Genomic DNA, 19,175 nt, shown 5'->3' with positions numbered 1-19,175 from the left:
CTTAGGTCAAATAAATCACACAATATGTACCTGCAGAAGTAGTCTCTCAAAGGCAAGGAAGTTGTCCCATTTGGAAGTCTGAGGGTGTTTCAAAGTCTGGACTGTGGCCAGCACAAGCTGTAGAAGACCACAATGGTTCTCCAAAGCTTTGAGATTATTTCTGAAAAGCTGAATATATGAGCTGAGCTGTTCTGGGGTGACTCTGCCTGTGGAAATGAAAACAGGACATGGCATTCAGTGGTGGCAAATACAAACCTAGACCTTTAAAATTATAGTGAACGAATTATAGAGAACTTTAGAGGCTCCCTCCACTGTGAGCCTGATCCTCACAACGCTGCAATCACTAGGAGTTTCAAGCTGCAGCAACAGGTCAGAACAAAGACTTACTTCATCCATGAATTGTGGCTTAAGGTATGTGGTGTGGCAGGTATTTAATAATACACAAAAATTGCTGATATAAAGGATAAGACCATTTTTTGTTTCCAGACATAGAGGGACGGTCCTTTAAGCTATGGAAATAATATTTGACAGCTACTTCTAAACAATGGTCAATCTTTCTATTTTTATCGAAAGTCCAATGGGAATTTGTGAGCCTTCTGCCTCCAGATGCTTCCGGAGGGCGCATTTTTGACCTGCGTTGACTCAAAAAATAGAGTTAGTATGTTAGAATGTTAGTAATTCAAGGAACTGTTTTCTGGAGCTGTTCTTAGAAGGGACACTTCCAAGGCGTGACTCTTCAGTTTCTGAGATGATTTCACCTGTTACTTGAAGATAAACACCCCAGTGCCCATACATTGGCCTGTAGATCTCTCCTTAATAGAAGAGCATAAGGGGAGTCATTCAGGCCCACAAACACCGCAGAATTAGCAGTTATTTCATCCAACATTAAAGTGCCAGCTAAACTGATCAATCTATTTATATTTTAGAAGTGACCTCTTCTGCGGAGGAAGGTCCAGAGTACCTCATCTGCCCCAAAAAAATCATGACAGGCGATCACACATGCCATCAACACGCAAGGAAAATGGTGTCAAAACACCATCCTAATTGCAAATCTGGACTGAGATCCAATCCATGGCTGTTTCCTGGTTTCTGGCAGCCTCTGCCAGTAACGAGTCATCTTCCTCAGGAAAACTAGACCTAAAAAGCACAGACATGTGAGATGGAGTGAGGGGGACCTTTTAACTTAAACAGGACAAGCTTTGGTGCCAGGAAGGCGCTAGGCAGTTCATGGCTTATACCACTGATCATTTTATTCAGTATTTTTCCATAAGGGAAAGATCTTGCAAGACTGCCACTGTATTTCTTCTCTGCATTTGAGAATTTCTTCTCTGCATTATATCATCACTTTACAAGGCTCTCCATCTGCCTCCATCCTTTCAGGATCATATAAATGGTGAATAAATGATTCCAACAGTGAATAAATGTTGAAAGCACTTTTTCTTAGTTTCAGTGATACCAAGGGCAATCTTTGGAAGAGCATTTAGATTAGGGAAAGCTACTAAATAAAGCAGAAACACACAGGGTCTTTATGTGAATTTTAATGGAAAGCATCAAACCGAAAAGTCAGCAAATTAACACACAAATCAGGCTGACACCACTCCGTAGGCCAGAGAGCTGACAAAAGGCTTCCATGGTTAGCCCACATAGGCTAAAACAGCAGCCACAGCCATGTGTGTTTTTAGACTAAACACTGGCGCTTTCAGTCTTGTTTTATTTCTTTTAAAGCTGTGTTAGGCAGAGTTACACGGTGATTTGATAGTGTCAGCCCATGATGCCTTGCAGCATACCTTTGATAATGACTGCATTATTACCTATAGCAGTCCTGAGACATCGGAGCATATTCAAAATCTGGTAACTTGCTTCAATTGAGAAAACATGAAGTTGCCAGCCCTTCCCTCATGTGAAACAGTAAAATGGGAGGGCTTTCAAGACTTCTGATTTCAATTTAAAAAAAATAATTTTTCAGGAGTTTTGTTCCATATTGTCCCTTGTGAAAGTGAATCCAGATGCAGCTCTGGATCAGTCTGAGATCCATTCAGCACCATTTTAGATAAACAATCAAATTCTTTCCCACCCTCAGAGTACCACCAAAAGAAAGTCCAATATATATGTAAACATAAGTGAAATCCTGATCTAAGTAAGTCATTAACAAAACTTACATTGACATTAAAGAGTCTAGCATCTCATCTGTGATTATTTACAATATCCATGGAACCACTCAGATCCAGAGTTCAATAGTTCCAGCCAATTTCTACACAGAAAGCTCCCTGAAAAGCTGGCTGATGAACACAACTGTTTCAGCAGATAAGGAAAGGAATGTGGGAAAGTGATTGGTGGTAATCAGCAATTAAATTACCTTTCCTGAGGCCTAAATCCTCACCACCTTTCCTGCCACTTGCTCACAGGGGGAGATTTCAGCAAAGCAGACTAAATTTAATCTAATCCCAGCCTTTCATTTTTCTAAAGCTCCTCTGCTGTTTCAAGTCCTTTTGTATTGCAATGTGGCAGACAGGTGCTATGAAATCAAAACAAGATAGATGCCAACCACATCATCATATTTCAACTGTCATTTTGTTCTTCTAAAGCAAATCCAGAGATTCACAGGCAGAAGATGGCAATTACTGGCAGAAAAGACTGCAGTGTAAGTGTCTTGACCTGTTCTTGTCCCTTCCTGCTTCATCATGGTCATACTGTCCTCCAAAACCCTACACCTATGCATAGCCAGATGTCTGTTGGAGCACTAAGGTCTGACTCATGAGGATTACATTATGCTGACAAAGCACTTGTTCATTTTTTAATTCTTGTTTATGGGAAGAAGTATGACCTCAACCTCCCTTAAAGGACTTAAAAGTATTGTTAACTTTATTGCACAAACATCAGGAATTTCATATTGTCTGGGAAGTAACCTTTGCCTTTACTAGTTATCAAGTGTAGCATGTAGCATGGGTGGAGAATGGATTGTGAGCAGCCCTGACAAGGACGACTTGGGTGTGCTGGTGGATGAAAAGATCAATATGAGCCAGCAATGTGTGCTTGTGGCCCAAAAAGCCAACCACATCCTGGGCTGCATCAAAAGAAGCGTGGCCAGCAGGTCGAGGGAGGTGATTCTGCCCCTCTACTCTGCTCTCGTGACACCCCACCTCGAGTGCTGCATCCAGCTCTGGAGCCCCCGACATAAGAAGGACATGGACCTGTTGGAGAGAGGAGGGCCACAAAAATTATCAGAGGGCTGGAGCATCTCTTCTGTGAGGACAGTCTGAGAGAGTTGGGGCCGTTCAGCCTGGAGAAGAGGGGGCTCCGGGGAGACCTTATTGCAGTCTTCAGAGCTTCACTTCTTTCCAAGTACAGCAGAAAGGATAAAATTAGTAGGTAGTGACTGGGAAGTCTCACAGTGAAACTCTAAAGTTAATCAAACAAAGGAGGATGGGGAGCAGGGAAGGAAAACAGTAGCGCTGACAGATTGATGCTGTAGGTAGTGCAGGAATTAATTTATCTAAGAAACTGTGAATGGTTAGTTAGGAACAATCAAATTATTTGTGTCTAATGCAAGAATCTTGGGCAACAGAATGAAAAAAACATTGTAGGGAACAAAACTGGACATTACAGAAGTAACAGAAACATGATGCACTAGGTACCAGTCTCCCTACTGAAGAGCTAGTTGTGGCCAGGAAACACTGAAAATCACTGTGATGAAGCAGCTCTGTATTTCAGTAATCTGATAAACTGAGGATAAAAAGGAAGAGATAATAGGGACTAGGCTAGACTAGGAAAGGAGAAAACTAATATTTATGCCTAAGAAATGATGAAAATTAGCTGCCTTATTAGTCTGATGTCTGGAGTATGAAAAGCTTCAGGACAAATGTCTGAGAAAAAAATACCTTAGATCACAGAGTAAGTGAAAAAAAAGTGGGATAAAATGCAAAGTATATTTATCAAAGAATGTCATGTTAAACTGATATGTAGTCAATTAATGAATTAATTATAATGCACATGGGTTTAGCACAGCATTCACTACACCATAATTGTATTTAAAGGGGAAAAGACTAGGGCTGGAAGAACTGTAAGATACCTAAGAAACTTTCAAAAGTAGATGGCAAGTAATATGCAATAGAGGAGTACTAGCATATAAAAAGAAAAGGTAAAATGAGATTGTGCTTGTGTGCACGTGTACATACATGTAGTACAAATTTTGGTACTAAACAGTACCAAAACGAGTGCTGTCACAAGGTTGTGAAACATCATTAACATCATGGAGAAAGAGTAGAAACATCATTAACATCATGGAGAAAGAGTAGAAACATCATTAACATCATGGAGAAAGAGTAGAAGGCACAGCTGGATTGCTTTGAGCACTGGACTAATGTAAGTGGGATGAAATTTAACAATATAAAGTGCAAAATTATGCATTTTGAGGCTAGGATAAGAGCATCTACTTTAAATTGGGAGTTAAAACCTGGAAATGACAGAAGAAGGAAATAATGTCTAGGCCTTCTCATTGTAAAAAAGCAGGTACAATCCATACCAGGTGACACAGTTACAGTAAAAACAGGGCCATAGAGATGCCTCAGTACAAACCTTCTCAGCCTGGAGCACTCCGTGCAGCTCCAATCACCCCCTTTCCTGGAAGTTTAACTCAAAATTTTGCTGCATGCACAGAGAGGTTACTTTAACGATTAAGGTGACAGAGAACTTAAGTTAGGAAAGCAAAATAGAAATGCTTGGCCTACATGAGTTCCCTGCCCCATCTGGGAAAAAAAAAATAGGGATCTCTACAAATGCACAGAAAAGGTTTACATTAAGGGTCTAAAATCAATGGGCATAAATGAAGCACGAATATATTTACACAAGACTTTAAGAAACATATCGCTGTATTAATCAACCTTATGAACACAAAAATGGAACCAAACAAATTTAACTTGTTCTAACCCAGGGTTTGATGAGCGTCTAATGAGCAGCTGCATAAATGCTCACAAGATTTAATCCAACTCAAATGCCCTCTTTTAATCCTTCACTCTTATGATAATTAATTTGCAAACATACTGGGACATACAGATGTTGAATTCCAGGAGTTACCAGCAAATGATAATAAAGGTCTGTCAAAAAATCTAGTTTTGAGTAGTGAGAGTAGCCTGAGTGCAACAGAAAGACTTTCACCTCAACAGTTAAACAAGAAGTTAACTAGACAAACCACATTTGTAGACATCAAGACATGATTCCACAGAACCACTTTTTTCCATTTTAAATTAATGCTGCAGTCTACATAGTGTAATGCAGGCATCGCTTCAAGAAAATAATTATTTTTCAAGATATATTTACTAGTAGAAGTAAATTTTTAAAATTCAGAATCCCAAAGTGCTTTTATTTTTTCTTTTTACATGAAGATTTATGGATGAACGAAGTGTCTAAAGAGCAAAGGTCAGAATTATCAATGTGCTGTTCCAAACATACAGTCCTTATTTTTTCATCTAACACTTAGTTAATTATCTCCATAGGGACATGAAAACAAGTAAAGAGGAAAGTACATTTTGTGACCAATTGAATAAATAAGTGGACGCTTTTCCAAGACTACAGGAACCGCCAAATACACATAGCTTTAAACTTAGTTCAGTTTTAAGCAAGAACACAGTTTGAGCTTCACTGGCTAGAGCACTTTTTCTGAGGTCCATTTTTCACTTGACAGAACCACAAATAAGAAATGACCGTGGCACACTCATGTTCACAGGCGAGCTTTTTTTCAAGGCAGTAGAGGGCTGAAAAATTAAAAATAAATAATTTTCTTAATCTGCAATCTTAGGAATATAGACGTTTTTCTCCCAGTAGCCTGCCTCTGATCATGTCCAACGCCGGATACTTGCGAGGAATGTAGAAAGCTCCCATACTCCACGAAGCCAACTGGGCAACAGTACTGCTAAGGGAGTTAGATATTTTGCAAACTAAGCGAGAGCAATTTAGTAGGACAGATGACGCCCCTTGTCTCCTTGTTAGTGTAATTTCCAGATGTTATTAACCCAAAATGCTTTTGTACTTCTTCGGAAGTTTCAGTAACACTCTAACACCAAATGTCGCAAAAATAATTTGACCTCAACTTTTGTTTACTTAACTTTAAAAGTCATCCAGTCCTTAAATTGTTAATAAAAAAAAAAAAAAGAACACCACAAACTACTCCCCAGTTCTTTGGAGAGATGAAAAGTAGGCCAGTATGAGACGCTGTTTGGCTGGCTTCTCCAGAGTAAGACTCTGGACCTGAAGAGCACTAACAACAGACTGAAAGCAGATGTCACAGGCTTATTTCTAAGAGCGTATCCTCATCTACCACAAACACAAACCCATCTGCTCTGAGGCTCATGGTCACTTGTAAGCTCCCTTTTCCGTTGCAGGAGCACTAGTATCCAGATAACCCCATGGAAGCAGGTATGCGCACAAGCAGCAAGTCCCCACTACAGCAACCCCAGGATAAGTCCATTGTGGGGGTTTGAGCAGCCCCTGAAGTGCACCCCAAATTGCATGGCAGTGGCAGCATGCCCCCAGCAGCACTAGGACACCAAGAAAGAGCAGTGACCAATCTGCATTCCTCGCTGGCCCTTTCTGACCCCCATTCCTCCTGCCACTTTAGCAATATAGAAACATAGAATCTTTAAGGTTGGAAAAGACCTCAAGATCATTAAGTCCAACCATCAAACTAACACCACCATGTCCACTAAACCATGTCCTGAAGTGCCACATCTACACGTATCTCCAAGGATAGTGACTCCACCACTTCCCTGGGCCTGTTCCAGTGTCTGATCACTCTTTCAGTAAAGAAGTGTTTCCTAATATCTAATCTAAACTTGCCCTGCTGCAACTTGAGGCCAGGATAGCTGCAGGATGTAGACATTGGAGGTCATCGTTCCCTGCCCGTTGTTGGTTTTCCGGTGCATCTCAAGTCACTCGAGTGATGGATCTTCAGGGAGGCAGAGCCTCTCACCTGTCACATGTCTGAAGGTGTGTATAGCAGTGGCTTTCAAGGATGTAGGAGCCATTGACAATGGTGACAACTATGTTGAGGTTTAGCAAATTCTGGAATAGAGATATATACCCAGAACAAAAAAAAGCTGAACTCTATTTACTACTCAACTAACACTTGCCATGGGAGTCTGAACATCTAACTCAACTTTGCTCCAGTCTCATCAGCTGTAGCGTTGAGTTAGTTATCTCAAAAGCAGTTTATTATTAATCAATAGGTATGTATGGCATCATTAAATCCTTGTTTTAAGTGTTCCTAGATAGTTCATTTATATTCACACAAGTGCCATATGCTATTTTAGCCTTCTCTCCTAATTAGCCTCAGTTTTTTATTACAAAATGAAAATCATGCCAGTTCTGTTACTATTCTTTCAAAATTATTTTAGGTGCCTTAAAACAAATAAACCTAATCAATTAGGTGGGACAAATGTAACTAAAGTACTCTAATATAATCATCAAGATTTTCACCTAAATGCAGGTGCCTAAATATGACCCCAGTTATGATTTACGACTCCTAGATTATCTACAGTTTCACATTTTCCAGTACATTCAGAAAGCTTTCACAAACATAAGTGGTAGCTTAGATGTCTCAATACGGATTGATAATTTTTTCTTTTTCATCCATCAGAGCTTTGTTTTTAAATGTATGGCAACTTCAATCCATTATTTCTTTCTTTGTGCTCTCTACCATTCAGTTTCCCCTTTTCATTGTCAAATCAGTATGAACAAAAATGTAACAACCATCTCTAGCCAGCATCTACAATAGTCTCTGGTTGTCCTCCCAAATATTAAAGCAGCTTTCAGAACTGTTTGAATAAATAGGAGAAATCTTTTCTTCCAGAATTAAGCTTCCTAAGGTTGCCATCTATATTAAACTTCTGATTGAATATTGGTACACCAGAGTTTCTCAAATCCCCTTCTTAATCTTGACTAAATATGTATCACGGTCATATTTTATGACCTTGCTTTTCGCCTCTTCCACCAGGTTAATAAATACTGAATACTAGGCCAAGTACCAACCAGAGGGTCTCCATCCCTAAAAAACAGTAATCCTTGAAAACAGTAGTTCACTGACTGTAAAGGGACTTGAAATCTGCAAATTGGGTTGAATGATCTCCTGGACGCTTTAAACTTCTCACAGAAATGAATCAACTTGCTTGTCTTAAAATAACATGCCCAAAGGATTTCAGGTGGCCTGTGCATGTCCTCATTTAGCACCAAGACATATGTTTTCAGACACTGAGTACTTCATTGTGTTCTTGGCGTGCTGTCCCAGAGAGAGGGAGGTCATTCTTCTTCTTTGGTACGTTATTCACAGGACTGAGTATTTCTCTGATGATTTCTGGAAGACTTTTGCAGCTGAGAATGCCCTAACATTCATTTTGGGTGGTGAGCAAATAAACAGGGATGGAAAACATGATGTATGAGTATATACATATGAAATTCACCATGTCTCTTGTGTAACGAGTCATCCTTCGCGAGACTGAATGATGAGACTTACACAATTATGCTTGGAAAAAAGCACTGAGCAAGCACCCAGTTTTACTCTATTGCCACGTTCCACCTCATGTCTTACACTGAAGAGAATTTGCAAGGACACCAGCACGTACTCTATCTTTAATTTAAATCCTTCAGCACAGGCCGTTCTCAGTGACACTTTGCTCCTTCTACTTCTATATAACTTTCAGCTACTTTCTTCAAGTTTGTTCCCCCCGTTTTTTTAACTAGATGTCTCCTTTCTTAACATAAAAAAAAATTCTGAAGCCCCTTCTGTCATCTCCTAAGACACACAAAGCACGGTCCTTAATGCTGATGTCCACAACTGCCCCAATGTTCCAGGAAACTGCAGGTGCCGTATGTTTCCGTTGCGTGCCAAGCAGACACCACAACTGGCATCTCCCACCCCAGGTTCATGAACTCTCCTGCTGATGTCAAACACAGTCATTATGGGTGGCACACCCTAGTAAATGAAGATATTACATCAGACACGTACAACAAGTTGTATCTTATTTCCAACTAGGCTGCTTCTCTACTAAATAACAGCAATTGCAGTAAATTTTGTTTTCTTGGATTTAAAAAGTAAGTGTTTTATTTTTCACCCAGGTTCAAAGAGTCTTAAGGGACCTGCTTCTGTGTTTTTAACCATGTCTTGATCATCACAAATGGACAGTCTACAAGTACAGTGCCTTTAAAAAAAAACAAACCAACAAACTCCTTAAAATTCAAAACTTAAAAATATTTCTTTTCAAGACTGAGAAAATATAATAGAAGTCAACATCAGCAAAAAATAAAGTAAACTTAGTCAATAAAAAAAATCTCTGGTGTTTATCTGGGGAAAAAAAACAAAAACAACAACCACAAAAAAAACCCAAAACCAACCCCCAAATAAATTTTATCACAGAACAGAAGATGGCAAAACAATTACTTCATTTCAGGAAATGGCATCACTGTTCAGTAACTAACTAATAGTATTTTTAATCCTTTCCTTTTAGACATTTTTAATATATTTATATAAACATAGAATCAGCTTATTTCTATATAGCAAGATTATTGATCTAGCTTTATACCTACTACTGACTAATGGGTAATCAAAAACTGGAAGAAGCATTTCAGCCTTTCCTCAGCAATTTGGTTTATTTGATATAAAAGAAGTTTGTTTAGACTTGTAGAAACACCGTAACTCACTCATGCTTTATAAAGCATGGCTGTAAGTATTAGAAGTGGAGCTTCACATTTGTGATAAACCTTTAAGCATGTCCTACAATAAACTAAACACATTTGCAAGTAAATGTTACTTAAATTTTTAAGCTTTTAACTCACAAAGTCATCTCCTTTTGAACATACACAGTGTAAAAAAATAATAACAATGTACATTTACATTAAATCTTAGCTTCAAAACTTCACAAGTGTTCATCTGTACACTGATAGTTACTCCTAATTATTGTGAACATTATGTAAATTGTCTAGAGAAAGACCACATTAATATAGGCTTTTCACAGCACTTTTATTGAGACAAAAAGACTTCATACTGAAGTTTATATAAGCTTTGCAGTATTACATTAGCAAAGAATATAAATAATGAAATGAAATATTTGCAGAACTGCTGCAAGAGCAACACACTTCTGTTTTCTTTTAAATTTTTTAGATTTATCTTAAACTCTAATCATAACCAGACACGGAAGGAGATCTGGCAACAAGTTCATATTTAAGTGTTTGGGTTTATTGTCTATAACAAAAATTGACATTTAAAGAAAAAAAAAAAACACTTAAAAAAAAAACCCCTTTATCAAAAAATTCCAGACACATAGAAAGACTATTGTCATCACACTCCCTTCTTAAAAGGAACAGTCAGGTTAGCCAAATAGTGCTGCATCCATGTGCCAACTACAATTTACTCAAAGATAACATACTACCAGCATATTTCTCTGTTTCACATCACTGCACAGGGTTCTGTGTTTCACTTCCATCTGCTGTTTTATAGCAGTCAAGTGTGAAGTACATGAGGTATGAGACACAAATGTGACATACTCTACAATTTTACTGAGGCTTGAACCATTACCCATCTCGTACCAGAGGAGACTATTTAGCATGCAGTAGGTTATTCACTGAACAATGACAAGGCTGTAGTAAGAGACAAAAATACCTTTACTGAAACTTTGTAAACTAACTTAACACAAAACCTGTTGTTTCTGCAAGAATATTAAGTCACAGAATAAAAAAATCTTAAAAATATAACAAGTGCTTAGGGTAAAACATGGTGCTTGCTACTTCAGAGCCAACTGAAGTCTTTCATTTAACTTAAAATAAGTTTGAGTAGTCCCAATATTACACTTCTTGGTTTTATAAGGTAAATTCACATTATGCATACTGCAGTAGTCTAGTTATTAAAAACAAACAAAACAAAAAAAAACCCAAAACACTTCACAAAAAAAAAAACACCTGCAAAAAAAAACCAAAACAACCCACAACACTCAGAACAAATCTGAGCAACACTTGATTTCCTAAACAAGAACAGCAAAAGCCATTTACAGTTATCTGCAATGAATACCATCCTAAAATATTGAGGGTGAAATTTTGCCTCCAAATAAAAGTTTTGCAATAGAGGAAATATATGATGCTTTATAAAAATACTATTTTTTTCCTAATACTATTCTGAGTAATTTCAGTTTTGGATTAGTACATCCCTGCTAACCTGTTTTGTTTAAAATTTATTTCATTTCATCATAAGTGCACTTCGTATTACCTATCAATCTCCTTGTCTAAATTAGGCATGTTTCCTTTAACCAGAAGGCAGGACTTAATAACTCCCAGGACTACTTCCAAACCCATTCCCCAAAGCTGTAACTGTTGTTGCAGTAGGAGAACCCAGGGGGGTTGCAAGTTCCACACCGTTCTTTTCATCTCAACAATTAAGAAGAAGATTTGGTATTTCAAGGTACTTGTTTCAGCTGGGATGTGTAAATGATACAGAGGTTCTATCAACATTTTTTCCTCACTTCTCTCCTCAGTGAGACAGATTTTAGTGTGGACACTTCCCAGAAAAACCTGCACTTTAGGAGTCAAATTGATACTTTGCCATTAAAGACAGACAAACCAGTGCAGAAATAACAGGTAGATGCAAAGTGGTGTTTTTCTCAAGTCATAAAGGAGCATAAGCTACTGAAAGACCATTTAAGGGAAGGGAGAAAGGAAAGGTGAGAGACAGAAGGAAAGAAACTGGTAAGCTGTTTAAAAGAAAGATAATTGACTCATTCAGCTGAGCAGCTATGAGATCAACAGAGCTGGATAAGAACCTTCAGCTACCTACAGCCGCCTTTATCCCTTTAGACTTTTCATCTTCCTCATATAAACTGCACTGCTCCAGCACTCAACAGTTCCTTCACTTTTAAACTCATTGGTATTAGAGAGTCACAGTCTGTGTCTGGACCTGGCACAGTAACTTTTTTCCAGTCCTCAAGTTCTTCCCCAAATAAAACAAATGCAGTTAACAGCAGCAAGCTTAATTAACTGTGCATAAGAAATTCTTTCATTTTTATCCATTTCCAGTGTTTAAGCAAAAGTCCAACACGGAGGATTAAAATTTATTATTTGCTAGCACAATATCTCTACATCTGGGACACAGCAGCTTCCAGTTCCCTTTTCAGCTGCAGAAACAATAGCACTCACTAACACATTTCATGGATGTCTGTAGACACTACCAAGCCTTTTGCCACATTCAACACGCCGTTTTGCAGTAAAGTCTTTTTTTTATTATTATTATTTCCCAAGCCTTTATTTCAACTTCTCCTGTGTTTGTTTCATTTTCAATAGCCTAATAGTGTATCTGTAACCTAAAGCCTTCTAAAGTTCAGGATGGAATGTGTCTGTCAAGTTGAACACGACTCAGCTGTAGGCCCTTGCAGCAATGGAAGTGAGCCATATACTAGGTGGCATCAGCAGAAATGCAGCTGGCAGGCAGACGGAAGTGGTTATAACTCTTTGTTTAGTACTCATGAGACAGCATCTGGAGCGTTGTGTGGAGTTCTGGGCCCCACAGTACAATACACACTACAGTGGGTCCAGTGAATGACATAAAATAGTTTAGGAAGCTAGAGAAAAGGATGCACAAGGAATGGCTGAAAAAGATGGGCTTGTTTAGTGTCAAGAAATGAAAGTAGGTAGGGGATCTACTTACTGTCTTCGAGGACATAATGAGTGGTTACAGAGAAAACTACCCTACAGATCGGCAGGTGAGACTGAAAAAGGAACTGACGCACCACTTGCTAAATTTAGCATTCCGCTTTGAAAGAAGCGTAATGGTTAGTGCAAAGATGGTTCCACAGCTGGTGATGCTTCTAAGCAACACTACACACAAATGCAGTGTCACTTACTGATGACAAACAAACTGTTCTGCTCCTCAGCATCTCTCCATCTCAGCTATTTTGTCACATCTCCCAATAAACGAGAGAACTTCGTTAGCAGGAATGCCAGTATCCTTCATCCTTTCTGTTACATCTAATGAGTTACAGAGATTACCTGAAAAGTTTCGTTGCTTAAGAAAAAAACAACAGAAGGCTACATATTCTTTGCACATCTGGAGCCTGAAGCAATATCTCTGTCCTAGGCTGGCAAAACCAGATGACTATCAGAAGACTGGATCTATTTAGTTAGGTGAACGCTCTGCTCATACTCAACAAGGTCAAAATCCTGAAATTCATCCTAGTGTAATACTGCAAAGTGAAACAGCCCTAATATCAATTTATTTCTGCAGTTCTTAGTGTGGTAGTGACTATTCAGAAAGATCATCTTCATCAACAGTTATCAGGGAATGCCTGACCCCTCTATACTCAAAGGGTGTTCTCCTGGGAATGCAAAGGCCTATACAGAAGCCCTCCAAATAAGAATAGATCCAAAACTTTCAGAAACACTCCAAACTCTTCAAAAACATTTAGCACTCCGAGAAGCAAAAAGCCTTTCTGCCTCTGGGGGTGAGTGATGGAACAAAGCATTTGCTATATTGACCATTACTGAGATTGGGAACATTTGCTTCAGGTCAAGACTACGTTTTTAGTTGCACTACAGGGAGAAATCAGGAACTCAGTATTGCAACAGGCTGGAAAAAACAAATCCACTTGGCTAGATAGTCCCACACTGCAGGACTTCTGTTACTTCTGATGAGGCAAAGAGCAGACTCATTTAACTCAGGAACTGCCTGCTCAGGACTCAGGCTGCACAATGAAAGGAGTTCAGGTCTGCGACGAGCAGTGTCCCTTCTCCTTGGAAAAATCCTGTGAGAACCCCAGTGAGCCCTTGCAGCAGCACTGTGAGACCCGTCATCAGGAATTTGGGACTCCTTGAGATGTCTCAGTCAAGTTCCTATGGGAAGCCTCCTGCTTCATAACGATGCCTAGAGGGAGACTTTGGCTTACCTAATTTATTACAGCTCTTTTTCTTAGCAGCTAGCTTTTATCCCTAAAGTTTATGCCAGGAATTGATGGTATTGAATCTTTAATATTTCTACATTGATCTCATCAAGAATAAATAGCATGTTAAACATCATTACAGTCCAATGCAATTTTTCATTTTTTAAAAAAGTGCATTTTATATTCTTTATATTCTTTATGTTTTTAGATAAAGTATTAACCTACTTTTTCCTGTCTTTTCTAACTCAAAATGTTATTTCATATCTCCAGGCTAAAATTTCAGGATCTTCCCATTTCTATCCAAAGAAATTTTAGAGTTGAACTCAACCTATACAAACCAGCCCATCTGAAAAACCTCAGTACTCCTCTTTACTTCACAAAGCTTGAGGCTTTGCTAATTTTGCAGTGAACTTGATTTTTAAAACTGTATTTGTACAGTTCAAATGGAAAGAAACCAAAAGGCTTTTCTTCTGTTAACAAGGGCTCATGTAATAGCACACTGCACTTTGTTTCTGTTACTATACCAGTGTTTCGACTTTCATCAGTCTCCATGCCAGTAAAAAGACACAATAAAGGAATTCAGACTCTATCAAGGTTTACTGTGCTCTTTTCAAACAGAAGAGCACGGGTGTTTCTAAAGCCACAAAAGAACATTTGTAGCAAAGTTTTTACTACTGCCAAATACTATGCTAATAGCCAAGCTTTCAACAAGCGATTCATGGGCTGGCACGCTCAGAAGATGATTAAGATCTGCATCAGACCTATGAAGAAGGGAAGGGGAAGTAGAGGAATAGAAAAAACAGCAACCTTTCTGCTGTACTGTAAGTCAGGCTGCTGCCTCAGAGCAGAACTCCTTGCAGCAGCTTACTTTAAGAACTGAGTAGAAGTAATCCCTTTGCAGTACTTACGATCTCACTTGAATTTAGGACAACGCTATAAATCTCACCAAAAAGCTATTCCAATGATCTTCTAAACTGTCTTCCAAAGAGCTTTTCAAAAGGAGACTTAATTCTTTAAATAAAATAAGTTTCTGAATTTTTATTATACCAAAATAATTTACAGCTACACATTTATACCTGCACAATGGGATATCTGACCAGAACTTGCAAATATTTATCTTCCCCAGATATTCATCAGCATTCACTTTGGTATACAAAACACAAATACAATTGCCTTAGAGGCAAAATGGAGCTAAAGTAGTTCTTAAAAAGCATTGTTTGTTCATTTTGTTTGTTTTTTTAAAGAGTGTGTATATATATATATATATGTGAAGCCACCTTCATTCTACACTGGACCCTTCTGAAAGAGTTGATAGGACTTCCAGACATACCCACTACTACTTTCCTTGATGCAACTAATAAAATGAATACGCAAATCAAGAGCACCTGAAAGCAGTGATCCAATCTACTCAGCTAAAAAAAAAATGTGGCCAAAATTGTTGATTTCCTTCATTTCTCTTTCTTCTCCTTCCTCAGAACCCCTCTCCTCTCTCCACCTCTGCTGATTTCAATGGGAAAAGATGGAGTTCCCAGTGGCCTGCAGATTCTTGGGGGTGTTGGGGAGAAGTCGTGTCCGCTTCTACAGTTCTCCTACTACCCTTCCCTCTCAGGAGGAAGAGGACACATTCAGAAAACACCAGAAAGTGAATGCTTGAGCTGTGTGTCCTCCCATAACTGTCAGAGCTCCTGCCACACAGAGCTAGGCAGAGCAAGAGGAAAGCCAGGCATCAGGCACGTTGCTTGCAGGGGAAACATGGGCAAGCATACACACACCTTTGAAAGCCCAGAAAACAACAGAATTTATTTTTCCTGCACTGAAAATACAGAAACAGGATGGGATCAAGTTTCTCTCACTGCACAGGGCTCCCGTGCGGCCAGTGTCATACGTGATGCAGTTTTTCAGGCAGGTGGCCACTGCAGGAGGGCTCGGCTACACCAAATGGAATTCAAAGCTTTGCTTTCAAATGTAATTCACTCCTTATTTCCAGGGGAAAAAAAAGCAAAGAAGTAGTAGCAAGGAAAATACTCTTACCATCTGACACAGCTGGTCTTAGTAAAGAGAGTAAGAGACAACTTTCATGCTAGAAAAACTCTCTGACATTTAATATTAGGGCCATAAAAACCTCAGAAAATATCCTAAGTGTTGGGAAAACCAGTGTGCAATCCACCAAGATCTTCCAATACAGGCAGAACCTGAGGTAAAAACATAAAAACCAAAGTCTAAGCACAGAGTAGAGTGAAAGCGTTTCCCTTGTCTCCAGCCAGTGTTGCCTCATATCACAGCCACAGTGGAAGGAGCCTTTGGACTAAACACAGTAACTGGGGCCAGAATAGGCCACTAGAATTTTTCCTTCTCAGCAAAAGCAGCAATTGATAACACAGTTTCCAGCTTTCGTACAGAAAACTAAGATGTTTTGTAGCACGATGAATGAGCAATGAATGCTGTAAAGACGCAGATCTGTTCTAAAAAGTCATTAATAAATATGTGTCATTGGATAACGTGACATCTAGGCATGAGTTTCAGGTTTTCTGCATTTAAGCTCAATAAGAAGTTTTGATTTTGGTGACTGCAGAGCCATCCTTTCCTTGTTTCTCATTTTATTCTTGTTTGTAATTTACAAGATTTTTTTTTATTTCACCCTTTGAGGTTCAACTACAAAGGTAACAACGGATTATGATTCTAGTGCAAGATAAATATACAATTCACAAAATAAATAAAAAAGTTCCATAAACATTAGTAAGTTACAGCTACACTTCAACAACAAAAAAAAACCAAGTCTGTGGAACTATAGTGTCAGAAATTTGTTTCACCGTCAACTTTTAAATGTTTCTGCATATAGCACTATATCGGGCTCACATAGGTCAGATGTTTAGGTTGCCACTAGTAAGTGTCAGCTCATATGATTAAGAACCAAGTTATTGCAGCCTTCACTGGATACTATGGGAAAGGGACACAGACGAAAAGGTGGCTAATCTAATCATTCACACAAAGCAGCAAAAGTGGTACATGGATCATTACCTCTCAAAGACAGGAAGTAATTACTTCTAAACTGAAGCTGAATTGCAACATTAATAATCTTTTTTAAGGCATACATAATAGAAAAACAGTAGGGCCTTCTTAATGTTATTACAGTGAATACTCACATGCATTATCAGTGAAAGCTTAAACAAGATTTTATTATGTACTGTGCCTTACCTCCTTCAGACAAATTTGTAATAGCTCTCTCACAGCTGCTACTTTCCATTTCTTTAAAACAACTTACAGTGTTACTCTTGCAGAGATCAAGTATTTCTGATTAATAATCTACTAAATGCATGCTCTAGGTATTTGTAAAGACCATACAATATATGAAATGTTATAGTTGTTAAAGACTTCATGTGTTGGCTGTACATCTAATTCTTCTACAATATCTTGGCAGTTTACTCTGGAGTCCCAGATGAAAGCCTATTACTCTTATTCCATGAGGACCTTTCTCTCTTGATGAAAAGTTCAGCATAAAATAGTCTTAGAGCACATAAAATGCAAAAAATTATTGCAGTATAGAGCAATACCAGCTTTTATAAGCCTAATATTATATAAATTCCTGCATTTCATGGAGAATGATATACAGTGAGAATGAGGTTCTAAAAAAGCTATTGAAAGCCATTATGTTATAATCTGTATCTCTAATATTTTGAAGAATTCAGGTTTAAAGAGTGCCCAGATCTGGTTTTTCAGCTTAAACTCTCTTGAGCCAGACAGTCTTACTTCACATGAACCTCATTACCTATGTAATGTAATGTAATGACTAGCTGTATACTGTAATAATATGCAAGATCTGCACAACTTCCATCAGATCAGCTGCTATTTGCACAATCCCTGCTTTCAAATCTTGCTGACTTTTTAAAAATACCCAAATTCTGATGCTTTGCAGAATAAAGACAGGCAGCACTGCTAACCATTTGCATGCCTTTTAAACCCTCCTTCATAGAACTTCACTGCTTCACCCCTGCTCTCAATCTTTTTAAGGCTGCTGTATTTAAAACACTTGCCTCTCACTTATATACCAGAGAGATCCTATGGGAGCCACGATGCTCACCCGAAATCTGTTGGCAAGGATCGGCATGAACCAAGGATAGGGTGAGTTTTCCCCGAGAGGGTTAAGTGGAAGAAGAAGAGCTGGGATCATCTTTCACATTACCGCTAGGTAGGGAAGGAAGGGTATGTCACACTACTCACCCATGCTCATCTTTATAGGTAAATTTTCTCTGCTCGCAGCCTCCACAAGGTGTCTCCTAGCCTCCATCACAGCTTCCTTTTGTTTGAGGTTCGTGAAGGACTCCCAGAGAGCTTTGGCAGCTGGATCACTATAAGAAAATGACAGGGTTACACTAAACATTGCTTGAATAATGGAGTAAGCTTAAGACAACATTTATATTTTAAGATGAGTGCTTCTACTTAGTAACTCCTCTGAGGTGGGCGGGATACGAGCAAAAATAAAGTGATACAAAAGCTTGATTTTTCTTAGTGGAACAGTTCCTACAATTTTACCAAAAAAAATCTAGATCTTTTTGCTACCTTTATATTCACATATTATGTTCATTCACCTATTATATTCACATATAATAAATACGCATGTCAGCCTCAAAGTAAACACCACTGTTCAAGCATGGCAATACCAGAAACAGTCCAAACTTCTTCAGTTACCAAAAAGCTATGGAAAGGATGGGTTCTAACATCCCCATGAGAGTTTAAATCCCAAAGCAAATGTTTCCAATGCTAAAGGCTGTTGGCATGATTTGAGGAACTACTGTCACTTTGGGTTTCATGGATTCTCTTTGCATGAAAATAATAATCCATAGCAGAATGTAATTGTCCTTATGGTGTCTGTATTTACAGATATTTACAGATTTCCTTTTTATTGTTACCGTTGCTAAGCTAAATTAGGAATCTGTGTGCCTCATCTGCACTCAGCTCCCTGTCAGTCTTCTCTCTCCTCCAGGACACAGCATTTGTTGTTGTTGTGAATGAATTCAGTGTTTTCTCAGTAGGGGAGGCAAGGAGAAGGGAGGAAAAACCCTTGCCTGAGGCTAAAGCCACACACTGGGATTAACTGTGTTGGAATTTTTTATTATTTATTTTCTTTTTTTAAAGAAAAAGCTTCCCTCTGATTTTCCCTCAGGAGACATTTAACTCCTGAATACCTTTTGATGTCATTTACAACATGCTTATAAACATGCCAAAACAAGCTTTGTTTCACAGAAAAGAAAAAGCCCCAACAATTCATTTGAT

At 38.5% G+C, this 19,175-nt stretch overlaps 1 protein-coding gene across 1 annotated transcript in view; it reads right to left on the bottom strand.

Annotated features, from left to right (window-relative positions):
- The window catches only part of SCFD2 (sec1 family domain containing 2), a 205,362-nt gene that overhangs the window by 149,668 nt on the left and 36,519 nt on the right, over nt 1–19,175 (bottom strand). Inside the window, exons 3-4 of the mRNA XM_086746816.1 lie at nt 18,123–18,250; nt 31–206 (exon numbers count right to left, since the gene is read on the bottom strand). Of these exons, the coding sequence (XP_086602942.1) occupies nt 31–206; nt 18,123–18,250 (304 nt within the window). The remainder of the gene's footprint in view (nt 1–30; nt 207–18,122; nt 18,251–19,175) is intronic.

The sequence above is a fragment of the Chlamydotis macqueenii genome, chromosome 4, assembly GCF_036417535.1.
Source record: "Chlamydotis macqueenii isolate bChlMac1 chromosome 4, bChlMac1.mat, whole genome shotgun sequence".
In the NCBI taxonomy this organism is placed as follows: Eukaryota; Metazoa; Chordata; class Aves; order Otidiformes; family Otididae; genus Chlamydotis; species Chlamydotis macqueenii.
Note: the sequence above shows the minus strand (reverse complement) of the source record. Positions and strands in the feature narration are given on the sequence as shown.